The sequence below is a fragment of the Macaca nemestrina genome, chromosome 10 (genome assembly GCF_043159975.1).
Source record: "Macaca nemestrina isolate mMacNem1 chromosome 10, mMacNem.hap1, whole genome shotgun sequence".
Lineage (NCBI taxonomy): Eukaryota > Metazoa > Chordata > Mammalia > Primates > Cercopithecidae > Macaca > Macaca nemestrina.
This window is the reverse complement of record NC_092134.1, coordinates 16148778-16173847: the sequence shown is the minus strand read 5'-3', so window position 1 is coordinate 16173847 and position 25070 is coordinate 16148778. Positions and strand designations below refer to the sequence as shown.

The 25070-nt window shown below is 50.2% G+C and overlaps 1 protein-coding gene across 2 annotated transcripts in view; it reads right to left on the bottom strand.

The window, feature by feature from the left end:
* LOC105495160 (tescalcin) overlaps window positions 1-25070 on the bottom strand; it is an 80959-nt gene that overhangs the window by 35421 nt on the left and 20468 nt on the right. Inside the window, exons 2-3 of one of the 2 annotated variants that reach the window (XM_011764419.3) lie at window positions 21013-21082; window positions 1636-1716 (exon numbers count right to left, since the gene is read on the bottom strand). In XM_011764419.3, the coding sequence (XP_011762721.1) occupies window positions 1636-1716; window positions 21013-21082 (151 nt within the window). The remainder of the gene's footprint in view (window positions 1-1635; window positions 1717-21012; window positions 21083-25070) is intronic. The other variant, XM_011764426.3, reaches the window with a different exon arrangement.

Sequence of the window (25070 nt, the reverse complement as noted above, 5' to 3'; positions counted from 1 at the left end):
CTCCACCTCCCGAGTTCAAGGGATTCTCCTGCCTCAGCCTCCCGAGTAGCTCGGATTACAGGTGTACGCCGCCACACCTGGCTAATTTTTTGTATTTTTAGTAGAGACAGGGTTTCACCATGTTGACCTGGCTGGTCTTGAACTCCTGACCTCAAGTGATCTGCCGGCCTTGGCCTCCCACAGTGCTGGGATTACAGGTATGAGCTGCCGCGCCCAGCCAATTATCTCCATTTTAGAGATGGTGAAACTGAGGTATCCTCCCAGATGGCCCCCCAAATCCCTGTGTCTCCTGGTAGTCACGTCCCTGTGCTGTCCCATCAAGAGGGGGGTGACCTAGTGACTCACTTCTAATGAAGAGACAGAGCAGGAGGAATGGGGTGTCAGTTACAAAAAGATAGTGGGATGTCCCGCTGTTTCATTCAGACGGCTGGCTCTGGAGGAAGCAAGCTGCCATGCTGAGGGCAGCTCTGTGGAGGGCCCAGGAGATGCCTTCAGCCAGCAGCCACAAGGCTGAACCTGGAAACAGAGCCTCCCTGGTCGAGCCACGAGGTGAGGGACCCCAGTCCCAGCTAATGCCTTGGCTGAAGCTAATGAGTCTTTGAGACCCCCAGCTAATTTGCACCCAGGTTCCTTTCCTCACCCAAAGAAATGATGAGATAATTAAAAAAAAAAAGAAAGAAAAACTGGAAAGCGTTTTTCTGAGATGGAGTCTCACTGACTCTCGCCCAGGCTGGACAGTGCAGTGGCACAATCTTGGCTCACTGCAACCTCTGTCTCCCGGGTTCAAGAGATTCTCCTGCCTCAGCCTCCTGAGTAGCTGGGATTACAGACGTGCACTACCACACCCAACTAATTTTTGTATTTTTAGTAGAGACAGGGTTTCACCATGTTGGCCAGGCTAGTCTTGAACTCCTGACTTCAAGGGATCTGCCCACTTCGGCCTCCCAAAGTGCTGGGATTACAGGCGTGAGCCACTGCGTCCTGCTAATTCTTTTATTTTTAGTAGAAACAGGGTTTCATCATGTTGGCCAGGCTGGTCTTGAACTCCTGACCTCAGGTGATCTGCCCCCCTTGACCTCCCAAAGTGCTGGGATTAAAGGCATAAGCCACCATGCCCAGGCTTGAATTTTCTTTTTTAAAAAGTCTTCCTCAACAGTTGTCTTAGAATGTTTCTAAGAGAATTATTCTTTTTTAATTGTTGTTTTCATTTTATTTTTTTTAGAAACAGGGCCTCACTCTGTTGCCCAGGCTGGAGAACAGTGGTGCAATCACAGCTCACTACAACCTCGAACTTCTGGCCTCAAGTATCCTCCCACCTCAGCCTCTCCAGTAGCAGAGACTATAGGTGTGCACTACCATGCCTGGCTATTGTTTTAATCTATGAAGTTTTGGGGTAATTTGTTACACAGCCAGAGATAACAAATACAGAGGCCCAGAGAACTTGAGTGAGCTGCCCAGTCGCCCAGCTGTGAATCCAGAATGGTCCAACCCCCAACCTGTGCTTATAACCCCTACCCAGCTCGTTCCCCCCTTCTGGGCATAAGCTCAAAGGGCCATTCTGGGCAATGAGTACCACAAGATGTCACACAACACAGAGGTACCTGCCACTGGGCTGGTTCAGGGGAAAACGCCCACCTGTTGTCGAAGAAGGCACGAACAATTTTGGATCGGATGGGGTTGAGCTCCAGGTCCGGGACATTGTTGAAGTTCTCCTTGCTGGTTTCCAAGAAGAGATACCAGGAAGAGAGTAGGAAAAGACAGCAGATGTCAGCTGGCATTTTCATCCTGTATCAAGCTGTATTTTGGATCCCCAACAGGCCCCACAAGAATAGTTCAGAGTTAGGAGACAGAACTGGAATACGCTTCACTTACCTGCCCCTTCCTCTAACCTTTAGACTGGGCAAAGGCAGGGAGGATTTGGAGGCTCAGATACTTTTCTTTTTTGAGATAGTCTCACTGCCACCCAGGCTGGAGTGCAGTGGTGCGATCATAGCTCGCTGCAGCCTCCATCTACTGAGCTCAAGCAATCCTCTTGCCTCAGCCTCCCAAGCAGCTAGGACCACAGGTGCACGCCACCATGCCTAGCTAATTTTTAAAATTTTTTGGAGAGACAAGGGGTTGACATGTTGCCCCAGCTGGTCTTGAACTCCTGGGTTCAAGTGATCCTCCTGCCTCAGCCTTCCAAAGTGCTGGGGTTACAGGTATGAGCCACTGGCCTGGGCTTGAGATACTTTTGAGAATCCAAGAGGTGGACTGGACATTCATCTTCAAAAAAATGCAGAGATATGGGATTTGTGTCCATTCTGGGGATTCAGAGACTGCCTGAAACCTATCCTCAAATCCCCAGGTAAGTATTCAGAGCAGTGGGGTGCTGGCTTGGAGCTCTGGAAAACAGTCTGGCAGGTCCTCAAAGGTTAAACCTGGAGTTAACAGATGACCCAGCAATTCCACTCCTAGGGATATGCCCAAGAGAAATAAAAACCTGTGCATGAATTTCACAGCAGCATTCCCCACCCACAAAGCAGAAACAGCCCAAACGTCTGTCGACTCATAAATGGAGAAATAAAATGTAGTCCACACAATGGAGTTTGTTTGTTTGTTTGTTTTTTGAGACGGAGTCTCGCTCTGTCGCCCAGGCTAGAGTGCAGTGGCGCAATCTCGGCTCACTGCAACCACAATGGAGTATTTTTTAGCCATAAAAAGGAACCAAGTACTGATACATGCTACAACACAAATGAATCTAAAAAACATGGTGCTAAGCGAGGCCGGGCACAGTGGCTCACACCTGTAATCTCAGCACTGTGGGAGGCCGAGGCAGGCGGATCACTTGAGGTCAGGAGTTTGAGACCAGCCTGGCCAACATGGTGAAACCCCATCTCTACTAAAAATACAAAAATTAGTCGAGTGTGGTGGTGCACGTCTGTAATCTCAGCTACTTGGGAGGCTGAGGCACAAGAGTTGCTTGAATCCGGGAGGTAGAGGTTGCAGTGAGCCAAGATCTCACCATTGCACTACAGTCTGGTAGACTCCATCTCAAAATACAAACAAACAAACAAAAAAACCTTATGCTAAGTGAAAGAAGCCCGTTACAAATGGTCACATATTACATAATTACATTTACATGAACTCTCTGGAATAGGTAAATACACAGCAGTAGAAAGCAGATTGGTGGTGGTCAGGGGGTTGGGGACCTGGCCCTGGTTCCTGGGTCCCTCTGTGTCCCCAGTATGGCCTCCTGTCCAGGCCTTTCGGCTGGGCTCACTCATGGCCTCTGGCCAAACTCAGGGCCAGCTGAGGGTACAGCTTTCTTTTGGGAGTGATGAAAATGTTCTAATATTGACTGTAGTTCTGGATGCAGACAGAACTCTGTACATACGAATGTCACTGGATTGCACATTTTAATGATTGAGTTGTATTACGTGAATTACATTTCAGTAAAGCTGTTAAAAAAAAAAAAAAGCCAGCCAGCCAGGCGTGATGGCACACGCTTGTAGTCCCAGCTAGCAATCAGCACAGGAGGCTGAGGCAAGAGGATTGTGTGAGCCCAGGAGTTCACGGGTATGGTGAGCTACGATGGTGCCACTGCACTGCAGCCTGGGTGATACAGTGAGACTTCAATCTCTTAAAAAAAAAAAAAAAAAAAAAGAGCAAAAAAAGCTTGGCTCTGGACAGGGGAGCGTGAATTTCACAGGAGGACACCCTGTAGCTGGCAGAGGTATTGCTGAGTCCTAGAGGCTGCAGGTTTGCAGGCAGGGGCGTCAGTCACTCCCTCACCTGCCTGCCCTCCTCCCCTGCCCTTCACAGAAGGCCATCCTGGGTTCTCTGAATGTGCTTCCTGCTCACCTTTTCCTTCTGCTCCATGAGCCTCCACAGGCAGCGTCTTGGGAAGGACCCAGCGCACAGGCTGGTGCCTAGGGAAAAAGGGATCAGGCCCAGGTAGGGAAGGCGGAGGAAATCAGCCCACTGAAAATGAGGACCTCTGGGTGGGAAGAGATGGCGGGACAGTCATTGGAAGTGGGATTCAACACTAAGACAGATGCTGGAGAGGAGGAGGCAAAACAGACACGGGGGATTCTACGCTGTTTGAGTTGGAAGATTCCATGAACGCCTCGCTGGCCCCTGTGCTGCCCCACCTTACGCACTGGAGGGATAGGGATGGAGGCATGGAGAGGCACAACAGGACCCGGTCCTGGGTCCCTCTGCGTCCCCGGCATGGCCTCCTGTCCCTCCCACCCAGGCCTTTCGGCTGCGCTCACTCATGGCCTCTGGCCAAACTCAGGAGCCGCGTCAGGGCAGACTCATGTTTTAGATTCCCAGGAACCCAGTTCCAAAGAAGGAGGCAGACTTGGAACAGCTGGCCGGAGAGATGGGATGTTATTTGGCCATGAAAAAAAATAAGATTATTTTTCGGCCATAAAAAGGAACAAGGTTTTTTGTTTTGGTTTTTTGAGATGGAGTCTCGCTCTCTGTTGCCCAGGCTGGAGCACAGCGGCGCGATCTCGGCTCACTGCAACCTCCGCCTCCCGTGTTCAAGCAATTCTCCTGCCTCAGCCTCCCAAGTAGCTGGGATTACAGGCATGTGCTACCACGCCCAGCTAACTTTTGTATTTTTAATAGAGATGGGGTTTCACCAGTTGGCCAGGCTGGTCTCAAACTCCTGACCTCAGGTAATCCACCTGTCTTAGCGTCCCAAAGTGCTAGGGTTACAGGTTTGAGCCACTGCACCTGTCCAGGAACGAGATTCTCATCCATGCCACAGCACGGATGTACCTGGAAGACATGATGCTCAGTGGGAGAAGCCAGACACAAATGGCCCCTTGGTATACGATGCCATTTATAGGAAACATCCAGAAAAGACATATACAGGGAGACAAAGCGGAGAGATGCGGTTTCCAGGGGCTGGGGCGGGGTGATGGCTAACCCGTGCGGAGCTTCTGAGGTGCTCTAAAATGGACTGGACATTTTCAATGGGCTAATTTTACAGTATGTGAATTACATCTCTATAAAGCTGTTAAAATTTTCTAATAAGTCTTTTTTTTTTTTTTTTGAGACGGAGTCTTTGCTCTGTCGCCCAGGCTGGAGTGCAGTGGCGCCAACTTGGCTCACTACAAGCTCCGCCTCCTTGGTTTACGCCATTCTCCTGCCTCAGCCTCCCGAGTAGCTGGAACTACAGGCGCCCGCCACCTCGCCTGGCTGGTTTTTTGTACTTTTAGTAGAGACGGGGTTTCACCGTGTCAGCCAGGATGGTCTCGATCTCCTGACCTTGTGATCCGCCCGTCTCGGCCTCCCAAAGTGCTGGGATTACAGGCGTGAGCCACCGCGCCTGGCCTAATAAGTCTTTAAAAAAACAAAAAAGAACCACTGTGCTACTGCAGTACAACTCCATTTATGTAAAGAACACAAAGTGACAACACGAACTTCTGCGGCTAGAAGTCGGGGTGATGAACTGCCTCGGAGTTGGGGGTGATCGAGAGGGAACATGGGGGCCTTTTGGGGACCGGGAACATTCTGTTGCATGTTCCGTCTGTGAAAGTCCCTCTGTGTGTGACACATGCTTTTCTCTGTGCAGGTCACACCCTCACTGCTGGCAGACAGCTCGATGCTCTGCCCTTTTTCCTCATTAGTGGGAGGCAACCACAGGAGGGGACAGAATACAGAGACCAGAGCCCTGAATGAGTCAAGGTTACCAGGAGAGATGATCACATTCTACAAAATCACAATCGGATGACAATGACAGCTACAGCTCACAAACGTGCGAGCGACTTGGCCGGAGCCATCTCGTTTCCCAGTGACCCCACAAGGGCTCCTATTATCCCTGATGCTTCAGGCTCAGCAGACAGGTTTTGGCGACCTACCCCAGCTCACCCAGTGGGGGCGTGGAAGAGTCAGCTTGGAAGCTAGGTAGAGTACAGCCATGCTCTCACCAGATACCCTGATGTCCTACTCTCCCTGGCCACCCGAACAGAATCCATTTTCCAAGGCCCAGATTCCCGGACTGAGAAAGGGACCACAAGGAGCTCCAGAGGGAATCTGGGAGAACAGAGAAGCCACTGGCTGCTATGCTGCTAGCCAAACCCTCTCTGGCTTTCACTGGCTGTTGCTAATCCTTCCTCGGTCTCAGTTTTCTCTTCTGTGAAGAGGGCACACTGATACTGACTGAGGGGTGACGGGCACAGCCTCTGGAATCACACTTGGGTTCTACCCTGCTCTGCTACCTGGGTCAAACGGCGTTGCCACACTCAGTCTCCGTCTGCTCCTTTGCAAACAGGAACTTCACAGGATTGCTGTACAGCTTAGAGGTGATCAAGTCCGCAACATGCTCAGCACAGTGTCTGGTGAACTGGGAGTGCACCACAGATGGCAGCTTGCGGGATGGGGACCCTGTGATTTCCACAGCACCCTGTCCTCAATGCCTTGCACAGCTGGGCTTAGCAAGGTGATCAATAAATGGTTTGCTGAGCAAATAATGAAGCGAATAATAATGAAGGTGGCTGCGGGCAGGGCTTCCCTCTTTGTCTGGTCCATCCTGAGGCACTGCCCTTCCCCAGGGCCCAGGTGTCCAGACCCTGGAAGGAGAGCAGACCCCAATGTCCCAGGAGAGAGGAAGGAGAGGTGGGGGAGAAACCACCTAGAGGAGCCTGACCCATGTGCCTGGAGAAGAAATTAACTCAACACAAGAGGCCTGTCCCCAACCAGCAGCAATAAGACATGCCTGACCTGCTGGGAACTGAGCTGGGGACACAGTGTTGTCCCCAGGTCCTGGCTTCACAACCCCCAGCAGGTGTGTAAATGGCTCTGAAGCCCGTTGCCTCTGCTCTCTCTCTCCATAGGCACCTGCTATGCCCACACCTGACTCTCACCTCCCCCTCACCACAGGTGCCTGACTCTTGGAGCCTCAGTTTCCTCATCTGTGAGATGGGTGCAGACCTATTCCCATATCAAAGGGGATGGTTCAGGGTCAAACGCGAGGTGGGGAGAGGGGTGCTGGCCCAGGCTCTGCCCCTTACCAGCACATGGTCTTGAGTAATCACAGCACATCTCCAAGCCGTGAGTTCTCACCTGTAAAATGGGGATCGTAGGAATATCCAGGTAACATGATGGGGCTAATTAGATGACCAAATGAGATAAATCCACATAAGATGCTGAGCAGACTGCCTGACACAGGGTAAGCTCTTAATTTTAAAATAATAACAGTAATAACGGCAGCAGCAGCAGCAACAGTAATCGCTGCAGCAGTATTAATAGTAGTAATAATAATAATCTAACAGCAGCTAACCTATATACCCTCAGAATGGAAGGAACTATTCTAAGAGCTTTACATTATTACATAGAGATCACAACAACCCTATAAAGTAGGTGCTTATGCCCACTTTATCTTCTTAACTTTTTTTGTTTTTTGAGACAGAGTCTCACTCTGCCACCCAGGCTGGAGCGCAGTGGCATGATCTCTGCTCACTGCAACCTCTGCCTCCTGGGTTCAAGTGATTCTTGTGCCTCAGTCACCTGAGTAGCTAGGATTACAGGTGTGCGCCACCATGCCCGGCTAATTTTTGTATTTTTAGTAGAGACGGGGTTTCACCATGTTGGCCAGGCTGGTCTCAAACTCCTGACCTCAGGTGATCTGCCCACCTCAGCCTCCCAAAGTGCTGGGATTACAGGTGTGAGCCACTGCGCCCGGCCTGTGCCCATTTTAAAGATGAGGAAACTGAGGCAGAGAGATGAAGCCACTTCTCATTGTTAAGAATGAAGCTGGTGGACCCAGGCAGTGGCATGGTGGTGCCTGGCCTGCAGGGACTTTCCCTAAAACCTGTCAATGTCCCTTTTCAACAAGGAGAGCGCCGGCCTTGAGTCCAGCACTTAGGACGCACTAACCTTTTCATTCCATCAGTTTCATGCTCCATCAATACTCGTGTCAGTTTTGTTTTCCTTCCTCCCCAGGTTCCCGCCAGGCTGGATGAACCGGCTTGGCTAAAGGTGTCTCAGCCCAGGCTGCAGCCATGGGAACGGGCTCTGCCTCACCTCAGAGCCCAGGGCTGACGGCAGGTCACTGCCCTCAGCCGGAGCTGATTCTCAGTGGCCAGTGGTGCTGCACCAGTGACCACCAAGGTAGCGGGGATTGCCCATGAGGGCTCCAGGACCACACACCTTCCAGGCCTCCTGCGGGACGGCGTGAGCCTTGGGGGCTTCAGAATGTCCCCCTGGAGTCCTGAAGGGCTCTCACGACATCAGGCTGTGCTGAGCACTGCAACACTTAATCACCCCACGTAATCATGAGTGGCAACAATGATGATCCTGTTCTACAGACCAGAACACAAGGCCCAGGGAGACAAAAGTACTATGCCCCGGTCACACAGCTAGAGTTGGCATGGGACTCCAGCTCCATCTCCAGGCTGGCTCAAACTGTCTTGCGCTTCCTCGCGCTCACCACTTCCTTCCTTCCGGTTGTGCATTTTCACTTTAAAGAGAGAAAGAGCGAGAACGCTCTTCCCTCGGCATCTGTTCTCACCCAGCACCCAGTCGCCCGCCCGAGAGGCCCCATCTGGGACCCAGGAAGCGGGCAGGACAAGCGTCAGGCCGACAAGAAGGGAAGGACCAGACTCAAAAAACCACCGAGGACTGGGCTGGGCTCTTCCTCAAGCCTCGTGCTGTGGGTTGGTTTCCGGCAGCTTTTGGGGCCCAGCTCACTTGCAAAGTTCTCTCTAGGGGTATTGAGCGTGGCGTTCCCCAACCCCTGCCAACCACCGCAAGGCTAACCGACCTCCAAGGTGAGGGTGCAGCCAGGCCCCAGATTCTCAGGCTGGAACTTCCACCGTTCCAGGGCTCCCCACACTGAGGGGGCCACTTGGGTCTTTCCTCTGCAGGGCTGCCTGCCCAGTGCCCCTCTGAGTTCCCCTTCCTGCACTCACTGTTCAGCATTTGACGTTCCCCACAGTGGGGAAGCTGAGACCCCATGGGGACTCTTGAAGGCAGAGACTGCGTGTCACTCAGCTCGTGTCTTCCCAGTAGCCAAGATACTCAAAGTGTGGTTCCTGGGCCGGCAGCATCTGCATCAACTGGAGTTTATTAGAGATGCACCATCTCTCCCTACGCCAGACCTACTGAATCAACCTGCATTAATACGGTGGTGCAATCATGGCTCACTGCAGCCTTGAACTCCCAGGCTAAAGTGATCCTCCCTCCTCAATCTCCTGCGCAGCTGGGACTACAGGTGTGCACCACCACACCCAATTTATTTTTGGTAAAGACATCGTCTCGCTATATTGCCCAGGCTAGTCCTGAACTCCTGGGCTCAAGTGATCCTCCCGCCTTGGCCTCCCAAAGTGCTGGGATTACAGAACCTGCATTTTAACGCAATCTCCCGGGCATCCACATGCACATGAATGCGTGAGACCTGCTGGCCTCTTAATCTCTCAATGTTTCGAAGCACCTGGAATTGCTCAGATGTACCAGGCAATTCTACCCACACTTCTGCACAGAAGATTCTGGCAAGAAAGGACTGGTCCTTTTTGCTCCTGGCAAATGCCTCTTTCAAAAGCTGGACAATGTCGCCAAGACCATTCCCCCAGGCACACACCTTCTCATCCCTGTCCCTGCCTCATGTCAGTCCCCCACTTTCCCCGACACCTGGCGTTGACTTCTTACAGTGAGAGCAACTCGGCGACACGACAAGCATTCCTTCGAGGAGCCAGGCACTGTTCTAGGTGCCGGCTGCAGAGGTAAATCAGACAGACAGGATCCCTTATGGGGAATCTAGGAGAGCACAAAACAGATGGGAAATAGAGTATCTCAGGCAGTGATGAGTACTTCGCAGAGAAATTCAGCAGAGAAAGGAAAGGGGACTGCAGGAGGCTGACACAAGTTTAAATGAGGTTGATCACAGAAAGGCCACAGGGAAAAAAGTGACATTTGAGCAGAGACCTGAAGGAGGGGAGGTTCTCGACTCCCATGTGTCCAGCTGGTGGGGAGGGTGCTACCAGCATCTAGTGGGTGGAGGCCAGGGATGCTGCTCAGCACCCCACAGTGCCCAGCACAACCCCCAATGAAGAATCATCCAGACCCAGAGCCCAGCCTCAAAAATCCAGCTCTAGGGGAAAAGCATTCTAGGAAGAAGGAACAGCATGAGCTAGAGCCCTGGGGTGGGGAACAGAAAGAGTGTTCATGTAACTTGGGCAAAAACAATTGGGGAGATGTGTGCAGCAGGGGCCTGCAGGACACTGAGAGGCCTGAGCGGTGGCTCTGACTCCCAATGGGTGAGACCGAACATCTTCAGCAGAGAAGAGACATTCTCACAGGACCCTGCCACATGGTACTGTGGGCCTGGACGGTGGACAGGCAGTGAACACAGACACACGGGGACCAGGGAGGAGGCTGCTGGGGTAGCCCAGGCAAGAGACCACGGCAGCTGGATGAGGGCAGGGGTTGGGGGAGCAGAGGAAGAAGGGGAGAGGAGTAGCAAATTCCAGGCTCGGTGGGAGGTAGAAATGGCAGTGTTTGCTGAGTAACTGGAAGCAGGGCTGAGAAAAAGAGAGGAATCAAAGGTGACCACTGCAGGCAACTGAGGCTGCCGTTCACCACAGAGGAACAGGGGACCTCTGGAAGGGATGAGGAGGCGCTTGCTTTGAAACGGACATGTTACGCAGCATGCCTTTTGGATATTAAGTGAATGGGCAGTTGCTACGTGAGTTAGGAATTCAGGGGAGCGGTCCTGGGAGGACATACAGATGTAGGAGCTGGCTGGCCACAGTGGCTCACACCTATAATTTCAGCACTTTGGGAGGCTGAGGTGAGTGGACTGCTTGAGCCCAGGAGTTCAAGACCAGCCTGGGCAACATGGCAAGACCCCATCTCTACAAAAAATGAGCCGGACAGGGTGGTACATGCCTGTAAGTTCCAGCTACTCAGGAGGCTGAGGCAGGAGGATCACTTGAGCCTGGGTGACTGATGCTGCAGTGAGCCGAGATCGAACCACTACACTTCAGCTTGGGCAACGGAGCAAAACAATAATCAAAACAGCAGGAGCTAACATACAGCTGGTGTTTCAGGCCACCGCTGTGCATTTCATTTCAAGGACAAAAAGAAGCCCAAGTCATCGCTAGGGCAAAGGCAACCCTCCGTGATCTGCCCCAACTCTCTGACTCTCCTCATGTGCTGGGCCCTCTGCCCAGACCTCCCCGCCCTCTTCTCTTCACACACTGGCTCCTTCTCTCCTTCTGGTCTCAGCGCAGATGTGGCCTCCCCAGTGGCACCTTCCATGACCACCTACCCCAAGCACCCTCTCTTCTCTAGGGTTCCAGGGGATGGCTGTCTGCCCCATTTCCTTCCTTTAGTGTATTTTTTTTCTTTTTTTGCCCAGGCTGGAGTACAGTGGTGCGATTTCAGCTCACTGCAGCCTCCACCTCCTGGGTTCAAGAGATGCTCTTGCCTCAGCCTTCCAAGTAGCTGGGACGACAGGCGCCCGCCACCATGAATGGCTTTTTTTTTTTTTTTTTTTTTTTGAGACAGAGTCTCGCTCTGTCCCCCAGGCTGGAGTGCAGTGGCGCAATCTCAGCTCACTGCAAGCTCTACCTCCCAGGTTCATGCCATTCTCCTGCCTCAGCCTCCCGAGTAGCTGGGACTACAGGCGTCCGCCACCCCGCCTGGCTAATTTTTTGTATTTTTAGTAGAGACGGAGTTTCACCGTGTTAGCCAGGATGGTCTCGATCTCCTGACCTCGTGATCCGCCCACCTCGGCCTCCCAAAGTGCTGGGATTACAGGCGTGAACCACTGCGCCCGGCCTAATTTTTGTATTTTTAATAGAGATGGGATTTCACCATATTGACCAGGCTGGTCTGGAACTCCTGACCGCAAGTGATTTGCCCACCCCGGCCTCCCAAAGTGCTGGGATTACAGGCGTGAACCACTGCGCCCGGCCTAATTTTTGTATTTTTAATAGAGATGGGATTTCACCATATTGACCAGGCTGGTCTGGAACTCCTGACCGCAAGTGATTTGCCCACCCCGGCCTCCCAAAGTGCTGGGATTATAGGCATGAGCCACTGTGCCCAGCCAATCTTTAGTATATTTCTCATGCTATAGCATGAACTGGCTGATGTGCTAGTTTTCTGTCTCTGACTATCCCTCACACACATAAGCATCAGAACAGAAGCACCCCAGGAGGGGAAGGGGAGACTCCCTTCTCAACCCCATGGGATCCTCAGCTCTAAAACCCATTACGGAAGGCCCTGGACATTTGCAGGCTTGTAAGCAAGGACCATGTCAGCATCAATCATCCTGGGAAAAGAATCTCTATAAAAGTTTTATATGCAAGTACATGCTAATAAAACTAAGACCACTGAGAAAGCTGCTTTTTGCCTCGGGAACGCCTCCGCACCTTTTCACACCCTTGTGGCTCTCCTCACGTCTGCCTGAACACTCTCACCTAAGCAGATGTGCGAGTCCAGCTGCCTCACGCCCGCTGTCTTTTCTGGGCATCTTTACAGCTACCGTAGCAGGTTTTCCTCTGTAAGTGAATGTGCATCATCCTAGCTGAGGCTTTTAAAGGGAGGACTCGCTGCCTGTTGGAATACATTAAAGTCTGATGGCGAAACAGCCTGTTGAGCTAGGTAGGGCCTCGGCAGCTTCCTTATGAGTATAGTATTTCTAAAAAAAGCTGTTGAGGCCAGGCATGGTTTCTCATGCCTGTAATCCTAGCACTTTGGAAGGCTGAGGCAGGAGTATTGCTTGAGCCAGGAGTCCGAGACCAAAATGGGCAACATAGTGAGACTTGCATCTCTACAAAAAAAAATTTTTTTAATTAGCTGGATGTGGTGATGCACACCTGTGGTCCCAGCTACAGCTCAGGAGGCTGAGGCAGGATGATCGCTTGAGCACAGGAGTCGGAAGCTGCACTAAACCATGATTGCACCACTGCACCCCAGTCTGGATAACAGAACGAGATCTTGCCCCCATCCCCTCAAAAAGTGGTCACATCATAGACAGGTTAAAAGCAAAGCAAAGTGGCTGGGTTAAAAGGGGATTTAATCCTGGTGAAGAGCAACAACACTGCAGTGGTTTGAGGCTACACCTCTTACATCAGCCAGCTTTGCTTTTGAAGTTCAAGAAGTTACTTCTTTACTGACGCTGAAGATGAAGAAGTTAAAATTACACAGTACGGCCTCAGTTGCTTAATCTGTAAAATGGCGATAATAATGTCAACCTCAGAGGGTTCCTGAGACCACGTAAGCACTGAGCCCAGTGCCTGGCACACATCAGCACTCTGCTAATGGCAGCTGGGCTCCCGTTTCTGCACACAACCCTGTGCTTTTTTTTCCTTTTTGAGACAGTCTCGCTTCATCACCTAGGCTGGAGTGCAGTGGCAAGACAAGTTACTGCAGCCTCAACCTCCCAGGCTCAAGCAATCCTCCCACCTCAGCCTCCCGAGTAGCTAGGACCACAGGTACGTGCCACCATGCTTGGCTCATTTTTAAATTTTTTTTTTTGTAGAGACAGAGTCTCACTATGTTGCCCAGGCTAGTCTCGAACTCCTGGACTCAAGCAATCCTTCCATCTCAGCCTCCCAAAGTGCTGAGATTACAGGTGTGAGCTACTACACTGGGCCAACCCTGTGGGAACTTCAGCAAATGACAGAGCAGTGGTAAGAACACTGCTGAGGGGCCGGGCGTGGTGGCTCACACCTGTAATCCCAGCACTTTGGGATGCCGAGGTGGGCGGATCACCTGAGGTCAGGAGTTCAAGACCAGCCTAGCCAACATGGTGAAACCTTGTCTCTACTAAAAATACAAAAATTGGCCAGGTGTGGTGGTGGGCGCCTGTAATCTCAGCTATCTGGGAGGCTGAAGAAGGACAATCGCTTGAATCTGGGAGTGGGAGGTTGCAGTGAGCCAAGATCGTGCCACAGCACTCCAGCCTGGCGACAGAGCAAGACTGTCTCAAAGAAAAAAACAAAAGGGACACTGCTGAAGGAAGGAAAACAGGACCTGGAGTTAGGACACTTTGCTGACGCCCCGCTGTCTGGGCTATCAGAACATGGGGCTGCACGTTGGTGGCATTCGACACAAAGCATGGAGTCCCTTTTTTTCTCTTCCCTGTGTACATCTGTGGTTGCATTTACCTCCGGAATTACTCCACATTCAACGGCTTGATGAATCTAAAAATATTTTTTCTAACATGGCTTTATCTAATCATGCCTCCTAATGGCCTGCACCACTATGTCTGAAGTATTCCAAAGTGTCTATTTCTGGCATTGATAAGCCGGCCAGGGAGACATCAGGAAGTTAAAAATTGCTGTTTAAAACGTTTACCAGTTAAGGGGTCCAAAAAGAGAAAGAAAAGGTGCAAGCAGCCATTTCTGTATTTTCTTCATCATCTAAACTTCTGACCTGTTAACAGGTTTACCTGTGGAGGTCTCCTCTGCTAGAAGGAAAATTTCTGAGGACAGGGGAAGAGTCCCCCGCATGGTAGGTAGCTAATGAATGTGTTAGAATTAGACAGACATTCTATTTTTTTTTTTTTTTTCTATTTAGGCATTTTGCCAAGAGGCCACAGAATTCAGTGCTTTGTGGTCTGGATGAATTCAGGTCTTGAGGATCCTGAAGCATATACAATTTGGGGGTGCTCTCTTTTAAAAAAGGAACAGAACAAAATGAATTGAGACAGCATCTCGCTCTGTCACCCAGGCTGGGGTGCAGTGGCAAAATCTCAGCTCATTGCGACCGCCCCCTCCCATGTTCAAGCAATTCTCCTGCTCCGCCTCCTGAGTAGCTGGGATTACAAGTGCACACCACCAGGCCCAACTGATTTTTTGTATTTTTAGTAGACATGGGGTTTCACCATGTTGGCCAGGCTGGTCTGGAACTCCTGACCTCAAGTGATCCACCAGCCTCAGCCTCCCAAAGTTCTGGGATTACAGAGTGAGCCACCATGCCCAGCCAACAATATGAATGTCTAAAACTCAAGTACTGGGCTCTCTAAAGAACCCACATAGAAGTAAGGCCTTGAAGTGGGGCTTTCAATGCCGCAAGACGAGCCTTCCCCTAGATGCCCTGAGATGATTTCTGGAAAGAGATGGGACCAGGCCCAACACAGATAAGAAACGGTGGCTTAAAAATAAAATCAGTTTTGGTCCATCAGTTGCCTCATGGGAGTTTGTAACGCTATATTCAATTTGTTAAGCTGCACATTTAGAAACCCAATTCTTCTTTAAACTTTTGAGTGCAACCTACAAATCTTATTCATCAGCATCTAAAGCCTGCGGTTCTGAATGATCATTTTTAAGGGGACTTTTGCATTCAAGGTCTTCACGAGCCTCCTGTGGGATCTTCATAAGCATGTGGGCCCTTTGCTGTCTGAGCGGGAGGGGGCAAAGAAGGTGGCACCCTCTCCCTCATCACAGATTATAGTGGGGTGTCAGGGGCCTTCACTAGGGAACCCCAATCAATGCCATTTTCATGTAGGGGGAATGTCCCCAGAAAGAAAAGGAATTCTGTCCATGCTCTGAAACCTCAGCACAGCCCAAGGCCTGCCGGACAGCTTCCAATATGTGCCAGGGATCTGAGAGGTTGAAGACCGGGCCTGGGGTCACTTAGAAAACCCCTGGCAGCGAGGGGACAGCACTGAGGACCAGTTCCCAAGCCAGGGCTGCTCAGGGGAAGATGGGCAGGAAAAGCCCAGGGGAACCTTGAAAAGCTACCCCATCTCCCTTCTCTCAGCCCTGGAGGGTGGATTAGGATTAGGCAAAGCAGTTCTGGGAGGCTGGGAGGAGGCCCTTCCTGTAGGCCTGTTTGCATAAGAAGCTGTGGTCAGTCACCTCCTTCCTGCAGGCTGGGCCGGGGCTGTCACTGCGTGCAGCTGACACGAACCTCGAAGCCGACTCAAGCTCTGAGACCAGGGCGGTGGTGACGGGAATTATAAACGCACCTCCCCCACCCCCAATAGCAGGGCAGGGAGACTGAGGTCCTCAGAGATCACTCGCAAAACAAGGCAATGCCCCAGCTTCCTACAGCAAGATCTTGGCACTGGGTTCAAATCCCAGCTCCTCCCAGCTGTGTGACCCAGGGCCAGGTACCTGGCCTGTCTCTCTAGCCTTACTTTCCCATCTGTAAAATGGGGAGAGTGAGCATCCCTACCTCTACCTCCTGTGGCGTTCTGTAGGACTGAAGTCAGCCTGGGCGACAGGGTAAGACCCCATCCCTACAAAAATACAAAAAATGAGCCAGGCATGCTGGCGCACACCTGTAGTCCCAGCCACTCAGGAGGCTGAAGCAGGAGGAGCACTTGAGCCTGGGAGGTCAAGGCTGCAGTGAGCTGAGGTTGCACCACTGCACGTCAGCCTGAGCAACAGAGCGAGACTCTGTCAAAAATTTTTTTAAAAAAAGATCGAAGTAACACGCTCCTGCTGTGTAGCACATAAAACAGGTTCAAATAATAAGCGCTTACATTTGGGAGCTGTTTCTATGTGCCAAGACCTCTGCTAAAGTCTTTCACCTGGATTACGTCAACCTAGTAAAGGAAGTACTATTAATGACAACAGGCCTCACGTAGGCCATGCTTTCTGTGCTGGAAAGAATTCTGTGAGTCATTACATTCACTCTTCATTCCTTTGTTCTTTCATTCATTCATTTATTCATCCCTTCACTTGTTCATTTAACTACTCTCACAGCACCTACTGTGTTACAGGCCCTGGACTCAGCACTTTGGCCAAGGAAAAAGGCAATCAGTTCCTGCCCCCACCAAGAAGCCACAGTCTGCTGGGGCAAGGGGATGGGGGGCAGTTATAATTCTGTGCTGTGAATGTTGGATGGAGCACCCCCAGGAGGAGGCTGTGGGGCTTCCGGGGGCAGGAGAGGTTCTTGGAGGATGTGGTCCACACTAAGGCCTCAGCAAAGCAGAAGCTAGCATCTACACACCTGCGTGAGTCCCACTTAAAGAACACGAAGATGACCTTGATGGCACTGGGGAGCCACAGAGGGCTGTTGAGCGGAGGTTGCTCACTGGCTCCTTTGAGTGACCCTGCCAGGCAGGCACACTGAGGGCTTGTGCAAGGGCGCTACATATGAGGTCCTGGGGAGGGGTGTGCAGAAGAGGGGCAAACAGGGTTTGGGGTGGCAGGGCAGGACCAACGGCTCACATTTCTAAGCTGAGCCTGGGCAGGTAAGGCCTGGGAGGTAGGAGCCCAGCGCCATCAGTGCAGACAGGCTGCGCCAGCTCAGCTCCTGCAGGAGGAGAATGCTGCACCCACTGAACCATGGAAGACCTACTGTGTGCTGTCCACAGTGCCTGGCAAGGGGGGCACTTGTTACAAATGCAGAGTCTCAGGTCCCACCCCAGAACTGCAGAAGCAAAACGTGCATGGCAACAAGATTCCCAGGTGATTCGAGCACACTCAAGTTGGAAAAAAAATTGTAGGGAATGCCATTTTAGTACGTCCCCTCATAAGCCTATGATAGGGTGCTAGGCAATGCATCAGGGGCTCAGCGCCTGGAACCTGAAAGTGGGAGGGGCCTCCAACGGCATCATATCTTCCTCCTCACACAGCACCTGGGGCCCCACCACACTCAGATTAGACCCTCAGGATGGGGCAGAATAATAACAGTCCCATTTGTCAAATGCCTGTGAACCCAGCTTAGAGCTAAATTGCCCTGCTTGCACCTGCTCTTTTTTTTTTCCCTAAAGATGGGGTCTCACTGTGTTGCCAGGTTGGTCTTGAACTCCTGCACTCAAGCGATCCTCCAGCCTTGGCCTCCCAAAGTGCTGAGATTGTAGGTGTGAGTCACAGCGCCTGGCCCACTGCTCATTTTTAACGCTCAAATCAAATCCCAAGTGACCATGCTCACTTTCCAGATGAGGAGACCGGCTCAGAGAAATGAAGTGACCGGCCCGAAGCCATAGAGCCAAAAGCACGAAGGATTATAATACAGCTGGACTCCGAAGCCTGGGTTTTTGCCTCTGCATCTCTATGCATGTAGAATATGAACCTAAAGTTCACCACTCAAGCTTGGATGGACCTAACATCAGATGCATAACAGTAAGCCCAAGGCGGTTTGTTTCAGGGCTGGGGGCTCCACTTGCTGGAAAACTGTCTTGAGGACAAAGGGGCTCTGCCTTCCCACATCCTCCACAGTGAGCTCCACAGTGGCTGCCTCTACCAGCATAGGTACCAAGCACCTGGTGCACAGCAGATGCTCACGAACTTTTTAAGAGACAGGGTCTCGCTCTGGTGCCCAGGCTGGAGTGCGGTGGTGCACTCAGAGCTCACTGCAGCCTTGAACCCCTGGGTCCAAGTGATCCTCCAGACTCAGCTACCCAAGTAGCCAGGACTACATGTGTGCATCACCACACCTGGCTAATTTTTAAACATTTTGTAGAGAAAGGGTCTTGCTATATTGCCCAGACTGCTCATGAACTTCTGAAGGAACAAGCAAGGCATACCCTTGACACTCTATTTTCCAACATCCAGAGTCCATATGTGCCACTCTGTTAGAACTCAGTGCCTGGCCGACTTGTGTTACCCTACACACTCCTCAGCCTATGGCCCAAGGAGGTTTCACCTTGCCCTGACTGAAACCATCCACCCTCCATTCCTGCCCTTGGGGGATGCTGAGCTGACCACAGGCCCCAGGACCTTACTGCTCTGGAGGAAAACATTTGTATGTCTGGTCTTTGGCCATGGCGATTGGCTCAGACTCAGGTCCGTGACCCCATCAGAGCCAATGAGAAGCCAGGTGACTCTTTCGCTGGGCTCAGGTTCTCTCCCCTCCACTGGGCTTGGTGGGCTAGATGTGTAGAATTAAAGGTATAAGTCTTAATTGTCTTTAAGTCGGCCTTGGATGCAATCAAACTGAGACCAGAGGCCACAACAACCAACAGACCGTCAGAATCTGAGCTCTTGAAATTGACTTAAGAATAAAATATACTGGATTAACAATACACCTGTGTTTAGACACACAAGAGAAAGTGGACATTTATATGTCAGTTTCCATAAAACTTAGGGGAAATTTAAGTGTGTTTAGTAAGAAGGAAGCGTTTCCTGGAGTATTAAAAGGTTTGTTTCAAAGTTCCAACAAGCTGTAACCTTGAGACTCCGAATGCTTATTTTAGGAAACTACATCTGTTAGAAGTTTATGGTAGAAATTTGTTCAACTTGCCGGGCGCGGTGGCTCACGCCTGTAATCCCAGCACCTTGGGAGGCCAAGACGGGCGGATAACGAGGTCAGGAGATCGAGACCATCCTGGCTAACACGGTGAAACTCTGTCTCTACTAAAAAATACAAAAAATTTGCTGGGCATGGTGGCAGGCACCTATAGTCCCAGTTACTCTTGAGGCTGAGGCAGGAGAATGGCGTGAACCCGGGAGGCGGAGCTTGCAGTGAGCGGAGATCGCGCCACTGCACTCCAGCCTGGGCGACAGAGTGAGGCTCCGTCTCAAAAAAAAAAAAAAAAAAGAAAAAGAAATTTGTTCAACTTGAAGCTTCCTCATGAACTCTGTGTGATGATCAAGTCACTGGCAAGGACCTCTCACTAACCTAGCTGTTAGTAACTCAAGCAGCAATCGCTTGTAATCCCAGCCACTCAGGAGGCTAAGGCAGGAGGACTGCTTGAGCTCAGGAGTTCAAGACCACCCTGGGTAACAGAGCAAGACCACGTCTCCAAAAAAATCAAAAACAAAAAACAATTAACAGGTCTAGTGCAGCGGTGCACGCCTGTAGTGCCAACACTTTGGGAGGTAGAAATGGGACGACTGCTTGAGGCCAGGAGTTTGAGACCAGCCTGGGCAACATAGTGAGACCCCCACCTCTACAAAAACTTTAAAAAATTAGCTGGTATGGTGGTGCATGCCTGTAGTCCCAGCACTTTGGGAAGCTAAGGCAGGAGGATCACCTGAGTCAAGGAGGTCAAGACCAGCCTGAGTAACACGGCGAGACCCTGTCTCTACGAAAATAAAAATAAATTTAAAAATTAGCTGGGTGTGATGGCACATCTGTGGTCCCAGCTACTTGGGAGGCTGAGGCAGGAGGATCGCTTGGGCCCAGGAGATTGAGGCTGCAGTGAGCTATGACCGCAACACTGCTCTCCAGCCTGGGCAATGGAGCGAGACCGTGTTTCAAAAAAGTTAGAAATACCCAAATAACAAATAATTCAACCAGAATACAGTTTAACGCATTCCTCATTCCTCTTCATTAAAAAGCAACCTAAAGGGTATCTAAAAGATTAACAAAACATAATGCAGAAGGTTGATTTTCCTTAACAGAAATTTGAGGCAGCCACCCCCATCTTGCCTGAGGCTGGAACTAACCCTAAAGAAGGGGAGCCAAAAGACAGAGGTCCTGATGACAGCCCAAGCCCCTAAGTTGGGCTCTACCACAACTGATTCATCTTTGTGTGTCTGGCAGTTGGCAGGATCCTGGGATCTAACAGGTCCTCCATATGTGTCTGAGATTCCAAGCACATTCCATCCGAGGAATCAGGGTGAGGCAGGGGGTGGCTGAAGAGCCCTTCCTCGCTTCCACGCTAGTTATAATTTATAATTGTGTGATCCTCACAGAAACAGAAGTGGTTCTTTCCTTACTGTTTAGGAACATCTTGTCTTGGAAGAGACCAGAAGCATTAAAACAACTACAGTTGGTTGGGCACAGTGGCTCATGCCTGTAATTCCAGCACTTTGGGAGGCCGAGGCGGGTGGATCACAAGGTCAGGAGATTGAGACCATCCTAACACGGTGAAACCCTGTCTCTACTAAAAATACAAAAAATTAGCCAGGTATGGTGGCAGGCACCTGTAGTCCCAGCTACAGGAGGCTGAGGCAGGAGAATGGCGTGAACCCAGGAGGCAGAGCTTGCAGTGAGCCGAGATGGCGCCTCTGCACTCCAGCCTGGGCGACAGAGTGAGACTCCGTCTCCAAAGAAAGAAAAAACTACCACCCTCCCCCTACCACTCAGCACTCAAGGAAAGAAACAGGACAAGAAATTTGCAAGGGCATGGCCCCACCCAGCACCCAAACCCACTGCCGGCCTTACCGAATGGTAGGCTGGTCTCCACTCAGCTGCTTAAATCTCCGATGGAGCTGCTCGATCTGATCTGATGAGACTGAGAAGTGGGGAAAGAGAGAAACAAGACAGAAGAAAACATCACTGACCGTCAGAGGGAGGCTGCAGGTATTCCTCTGCCCCATCCCCACCGGCTGCCGCACCCTTTCTCAAAGCGTCTCCCACCATGGCAAAAGTGAGTGCCGGGTGAAGCAGCAGAAAGGATTTCCCATTCTTCCCAGAAACACAGCTCTGCAGTGATCAGTTCCAACTGCCTTAGTAGTAATAATACAACTATTACTAATAGCCCCAGAGACAGGGCAGTCATGAAGCAGGCCATTCTCCCAGCCTCTGACCTTCCCTAGCCCACTAAAGAGAAACTTTGCTTTCTGTGGCAGGGTTTCACTTCCATCACTCAGGCTGGAGTACACTGGCACGATCAGCATCACGGCTCACTGCAGCCTCTACCTCCTGGGCTCCAGAGATCCTCCCACCTCAGCCTCCTGGGTAGCTGCAACTACAGGCATGCGTCACTATGCCCGGCTAATTTTTGTTTATTTGTTTTAGAGAGACAGGGTTTCACCATGTTGCCCAGGCTGGTCTCAAACTCCTGGACTCAAGCAATCTGCCCACCTCGGCCTCCCAAGGTGCCGAGATTGCAGGCATGAGCCACCAGGCCCAGTCAAGAGAAAATTGCATCTGGTTGTCTGACCCTTCCTCTTCCACTCCAGAAGATGAGTTTTATCCTAGCTGAGAAAGGGGCTTTGTATAGTCACAGACTCGGAGTCAGATGAGTAGCGAGAGGAAATAAGGGTTCAGGCTGGTGTTGGACGTGATCTGGGAAACCTATACTGAGAAATGTATGGAGAATCTGGTGGAGCAAAGAAATGGAAGGACTCCAATCTGGGTGACAGGGTAAGACCCTATCTCTAAAAAATGCACAATATTAAACAATGATCTGCATTTCTCACTTCATTACCAAAACGACTCAGTAAGTGAGTGGATATTATCTCAGGTTGTTTGGTTGTTTGTTTGGAGACACAGTCACACTCCATCACCCAGGCTGGAATGCAGTGGTGCAATCTCAGCTCATTGCCACCTCTGCCTCCGTGTTCCAGTGATTCTCGTGCCCCGGCCTCCCAAGTAGCTGGGATTACAGGCACACACCACCACGCCCAGCTAGTTTTTGTATGTTTAGTAGCGACAGGGTTTCACCATGCTGGCCAGGCTGGTCTTGAACTCCTGACCTTGAGTGATCCGCCCACCTCAGCCTCCCAAAGTGCTGGGATTACAGGTGTGAACCATCACACCCGGCCTTTATTTCAGTTTTATAAGTTGAAAACTGCAGCTCAGAGAGCACTTAAGATCCCACAACACACAGAGGCAGAGCTGGGACTGAACTCTGAGTCTGTGCGACCCCAAAGCCAGCCTTCACCACGAAGTAATATCGCCTGTCTGCCCAGAGTACCTTGGCGCTCAAGGCCTTTAGGTCTGATTCCTGGGGACTATACAGTTCACGCAAACTTTTCCAAAACATGGGCTGGACTAGGGAGATGTGACCTCCCACCTCAATCCTCCCAGTATTCCCTACCCCTAAGCCCTGTTTTGCTCCCATTACAAAGACAGTTAATTTCTGGGGTCAACTGGTCACCTCACTTCCTACTCATTGTTTTTTGGTCTCAGGCTCTTCAAGAATCAACAGCTCAGTATTCTCAAGCATCTCCTGCAGTTCATTAAGGCTGCCAACCCGGACTGAGGGCTCCCTACTTCCTGTGGGCATAGCTCCAATGATTAGCTCATCTCTTCCTCCCAACACTCTAAGAGGGGGCTGTATCCTCTTGTTACAGATGTAGCCACTGACACTTGGAACGGTGAGGTGAATCATCAAAGTGCAATTTCTACCTTTCTGCAGGAAAATATGGCCATTTATATCATAGGTATGTCAGCAAGGACACTGGCATACTTCATGGTCTAGCAATTCCACTCCTAGGTAAATACACAAATAATGCATGCTTCGGTTTACCCAAGCATGCGTACAAAGATGTCATGGTGGTGCCATTGGAATTGCCCTAAACTGGAAACTACCCACATGCCCAACAATGGCAGAGTAGAGTGCTAATGTGTAGTATAGTCAAGCAATGGAATAGCACACAGCAACGAAAATGAACAATATAGATAATCACAGACAAAAGCAGCCAGACAGGAAGGTGTACATACTTTATGATCCTATTTGCATAAAGTTCAAAAACAGGCAAAACTCAACTACAATGTCAGAGGTCAAGACAGTGGCTGCTCTTAAGGGAGGCATTGTAGATGACGCTAACATTGTAAAATGACTTTTGGAGGATGAGATCAGGAGGAGTGACTTGAATGGAGTGCAAAGGGGAGTTCTGGGTACTAGGAATGTTCCATTTCTAGACCTCCATACACTTGACATAGTTGTGTGCTTGGAAACCTCAAAGAACTGTCTGTATGCTTATGAGTGATGCACTGCTCTGGATGTGTACTAGATCACAACAAAACATTTACAAAAAAAAAAAAGTGTTGGTCTTCCTTGACTAAAGGAGATCTGCGAAGAAAAAAGAAAAATGAATAAAAAATTTAAAAAAATTGTAATTCCACTTGACAGAAATGTATCCTAAAATAATAGACACAACAGGTACAAAAATATGAATACATAAATGTATTCAACTTTGCACTCTTTAAAATGGCTTAAAATTCGACTTGCCCTAAGTGACTATCAAAAGCAGATTGGGGCCAGGTGCGGTGACTCACGCCTGTAATCCCAGCACTTTGGGAGGCTGAGGTGGGCAGATCACTTGAGGTCAGGAGTTTGAGACCTGACCAACATGATGAAACCCCAGCTCTACTAAAAATACAAAGATGAACCAGGCGTGGTGGTAGGGACCTGTAATCCCAGCTATTCGGGAGGCTGAACTAGGAGAATCGCTTGAGCCCGGGAGGCGGAGGTTGCAGTGAGCTGAGATCGTGCCACTGCACTCCAGCATTGGCAACAGAACGAGACTGCCGGGGGGAAAAAAAAGAAAAGCAACGCAAAAAACAGATTGGTTGAACACTTTTTGGTATGGTTAGCCAATTTTTTAAGTATACTGCCTTTAGAGTGCAAGAGGGAGGAAAAAAATTTTTTTTAGGTATACTGCCTTTAATAGTGACAGTTGTGTATTTGCATAGAAATACATTCCACATACACTGCCTAAAAACAGCTTGCTACCAAGAAAGCGCAACTCTGTGTTGTGGAAAAGACATAAAAATATACAACTGTGTTTAAGTAATTTAAAAATCCTAGTTATTTTCCCAGAAATAATAATTATTTCTCATCTCAATACCTGGATGAAAGACTGTTTTGCTTTTGGTTCATCTATATTTTCCAATTTTTCTCTAATGTACAATGTACATGTATTCGTCTTGGAATGAAGATTTTCAGCCTACAACATGATCCCATCTGGATGGCTGAGAGATCTCATAAATACTGCGATTAATGAATCATCACTGGCTGAGTCATGTCCCAGGCACACATCATCTTCTTCAGTTCCTTCCATGACCTTGTGAGGGACCGACTATTCCCGCTTTACAGAAGAACAAACTGAGGCTCAGCAGGGATGTAACTTGCTCAAGATCACTGACCTTGATGGAGGCAGACCCACAATTTGAACTCAGCCTGTCTGGCAGAAAACACGTAGTTCTGTGTTGTTGTTGTTGTTGTTTTTATTTGTCTGTCTCCCTTTGTATGATCACTTAACCCCCAAACCACACTGATCTGATGATAAATAATGATTAGAAATTACAGCTAAACAAGTGCACCTAAACAACCACTATTAAAGATGAGTTATGGCTGGGCGTGGTGGCTCACGCCTGTAATCCCAGCACTTTGGGAGGCTGAGGCGGGTGGATCACTTGAGGTCAGGAGTTGGAGACAAATTCATAGGAACAGAAAGTGTAACAGTGGTTGCCTGAGGCCAGGGAGGGGAGGGGCTGGAGAGGGAGAACAGGGAGACACCGCTAATGGGCACCAGAGTTTCTTTTGGAGA